Source organism: Phanerochaete carnosa, assembly GCF_000300595.1.
Source record: "Phanerochaete carnosa HHB-10118-sp unplaced genomic scaffold PHACAscaffold_119, whole genome shotgun sequence".
NCBI lineage: Eukaryota > Fungi > Basidiomycota > Agaricomycetes > Polyporales > Phanerochaetaceae > Phanerochaete > Phanerochaete carnosa.
This window is the reverse complement of record NW_006767746.1, coordinates 1-2,752: the sequence shown is the minus strand read 5'-3', so window position 1 is coordinate 2,752 and position 2,752 is coordinate 1. Positions and strand designations below refer to the sequence as shown.

Genomic DNA, 2,752 nt, shown 5'->3' with positions numbered 1-2,752 from the left:
ATTCTCTTACTTTCTATACACCTCCGTATATTCGTAGGATATTCTAGATATTCAGTCTGACATGTATATAAGGAGCTTGTACTGCTCAATAACAAGCCAGACTCGAGCTGGTCTTTCCTCACTCACATTCCTCTCGTCTGTCTCCTCAGCATTGTCGTAGCTCAGTCCAGTTGGATTGTTAGTTGCTGACATTAGCTCGAGTCTCCACCAACTGCCCTACGACGATCCTCGCCACTCCCACTCCAACCATCACACATCTTCACACGACAATCCACTCTATACGCGCATCTGACTCTCACCCTAGCTTCTAACCCTATCGACTCTACCGCATCAAGACCCCGGGAACCCTTTTTCGTGCACTTGCACATAACCACTTCCCTATCCGATCCCTGGTAATCCCTTGCTCCGTTGGAGCTCGACCAGGTCGTGTTTGTATTGGATTCGTGCCCCGGCCTACCATAGCTGGCGCTAAACGTGTTGCGCAGTGCACATGGTTATCCTGAGTACGACGTGGCAACCGGCTGAGGCTGGGCGTCAGAAAAGAGACAAAGCTTTGTATCAGCGATCCCTACCCCGGGCGTCGGACCGAGAGAGACATAATTGCTCTCTTGGGGCTTTGAACTATATCGTAGAACTGTAAAATTCGAAGTTCCATATATACACCGACCAATTCCCTATCTTGGCAAATTCTACCTCTGATCCAGTCGTTCCAACACAATTGGTCCCAGAGTTGCTGCAAGATAAGCTTCACGGACCCGACAACCTATGACCACACCTTCCTGTGATTGCAGAGGACACGTACACCGAGAACTAGAGGGAACATCCATCTACCTACACGGCGATAACGTACGATACTGCGTGCAACAACCGTGTCCGCACTCTTCAGATAATAATACTCGTTGTCCCCGGTGTAGAGAAGGATTACGTGGAGAACTGCTACAAAGAATTCCCACAGGAGCACTGTCAGAATCCCTCGCAGTCCCGCAACCCGTAGCATCCGGTTCAGAACCCAGAACCAGACGAGATACTCTCGAATCGGTCACTGACCATCTCCGCTCAATTGCCCTCGGAGAATCCGAAGATCCACCAGAGGACCCGCCAAACCCCGTAGAAGAAGCGGTAGAAGATTCAGAAGCCTCGGAATCACCTTCCCGACGCTCTCCCACCCCACCTTCATCCCCATCTGATCCCGGCGCGATGGCCGAGAACCAAGATAGTGCCGCGCTCCTCAATGGAAGCGCAATGAAGCCAGATGCCTTCGACGGCACGAAATCCAAGTACATTGCTTGGAAGACCCAAATGAAACTCTATGTAGTTACGCAGAGGAAGCGGCTACCAGAACAGTTCGACAGAGTCCTTATGATTCTGTCGTACATGAAAGGTGGATACGCGGGCAAATATGTTGCTACGTTCATGAAGAAATACGACGCGGACGAAAACTCTGTAATACAGACTACCAAGACACTATGAGAAGACCTGGACAGGCACTTCCTAATCGACGAGCAAGCCGAAGCCTATGACCGTTTACAGGCAATGCAGATGGGAGCGCTGTCAGCACAGGAGTTCTTCTCAAAGTTTGAATTATGCGCCTTCCAGGCGAACATTCATGACTTTGAGGCACATTTCCAGGAGTTAAAATCGCTTCTAGAAAAGGCACTTAGGGCCGATATCATTCAGCTTCTGTATAATTCATCGGAAGAACTCCCTGCCACATACGCGCTCTACAAACAACGGGTCGCGCGCATCGACCTAAATCAGCAGCAATATCGTCGGCAAAACCCACAGTCCCAGCAGCAAGGACAATTCCAACCTCGGCAGCAGCAGACACAAGGTGCGCCACGAGCACAGGCTAGCGTAGCCGCGCCTACTGCAAACGCCCCGGTCCAGACACGTCGCAATGGGACAGGCGTCACATTCGGCGGCAGAGGCCAGCCAATGGAGCTGGATCAGGCACGACGCTTAGGCCTTTGTTTCCGATGTGGAGAAAAAGGACATCTCTCGCGCAATTGCCCTAACCGGCAACAAACCCAGCAAGTACGGGCCGCAGAAACGCCGGCAATCCCCACTACCAATGCATTCACACCGCTCGTACCACTCAACGAAGCTCCTGCCGCGACGGCAGAACCGTTCGACTGGAAAAAGGCAATCCACGAAGAAATTCGTGCGGCCATGAAGGGTTTTGCAAGCGGTCAGCCGGGTGCGTAGCCGAGTTGACCGAACGTAATTTCACAAATTATCTGTGTTCCTGGTTTGGTGTACCTATGTATATACCAGAAAAAGGGGCGTCCGCAGAGCGGCGCGGAGAGGCACAACCCTCTTGCTTAATTCCCCCGAATAAAAAATTATTACCTACACCAGAACATCAGACTGAACCTACGCAGTGGCAGCGCCACACACCCTGGACGGCGGCTTGGATTCGCCAATGGATAGTCAGCAAAGAGACTGCAGCACTTAGACTGTTGACTGAATGGGTACACTCAAAGAAGAGTGTTGACGCCTCAGAAGCCTGTATGAACCAAATCAGGCAGATGAAAGAAGAAGAAGCTATAGACTTCTTGAATGAACTACGAAAGCAACCTCGTTTTATCCGAGGAAGGAAGGGGACTCAAATGGACGTTCCAATGATCATCACCACTCTAGACACGCAGCAGCGCTCATCAGTCAAAGTGTTATTGGACACAGGATGCACTGGATCTTCGATTGATGCGCAGTTTGTCCGCGATAACAACATCGCCACAAAGAAACTGCCATC

General features: G+C 51.1%; 1 protein-coding gene across 1 annotated transcript; it reads left to right on the top strand.

Moving 5' to 3' along the window:
* Positions 1–1,197: 1,197 nt before the first annotated feature.
* On the top strand, positions 1,198–2,205 carry PHACADRAFT_202101 (uncharacterized protein; the record flags this gene model as incomplete). Its single annotated transcript, XM_007402355.1, has 2 exons — positions 1,198–1,443; positions 1,531–2,205. The coding sequence occupies 2 exons, from the start codon at positions 1,198–1,200 to the stop codon at positions 2,203–2,205; spliced, it is 921 nt and encodes a 306-aa protein (XP_007402417.1).
* Positions 2,206–2,752: the final 547 nt, after the last annotated feature.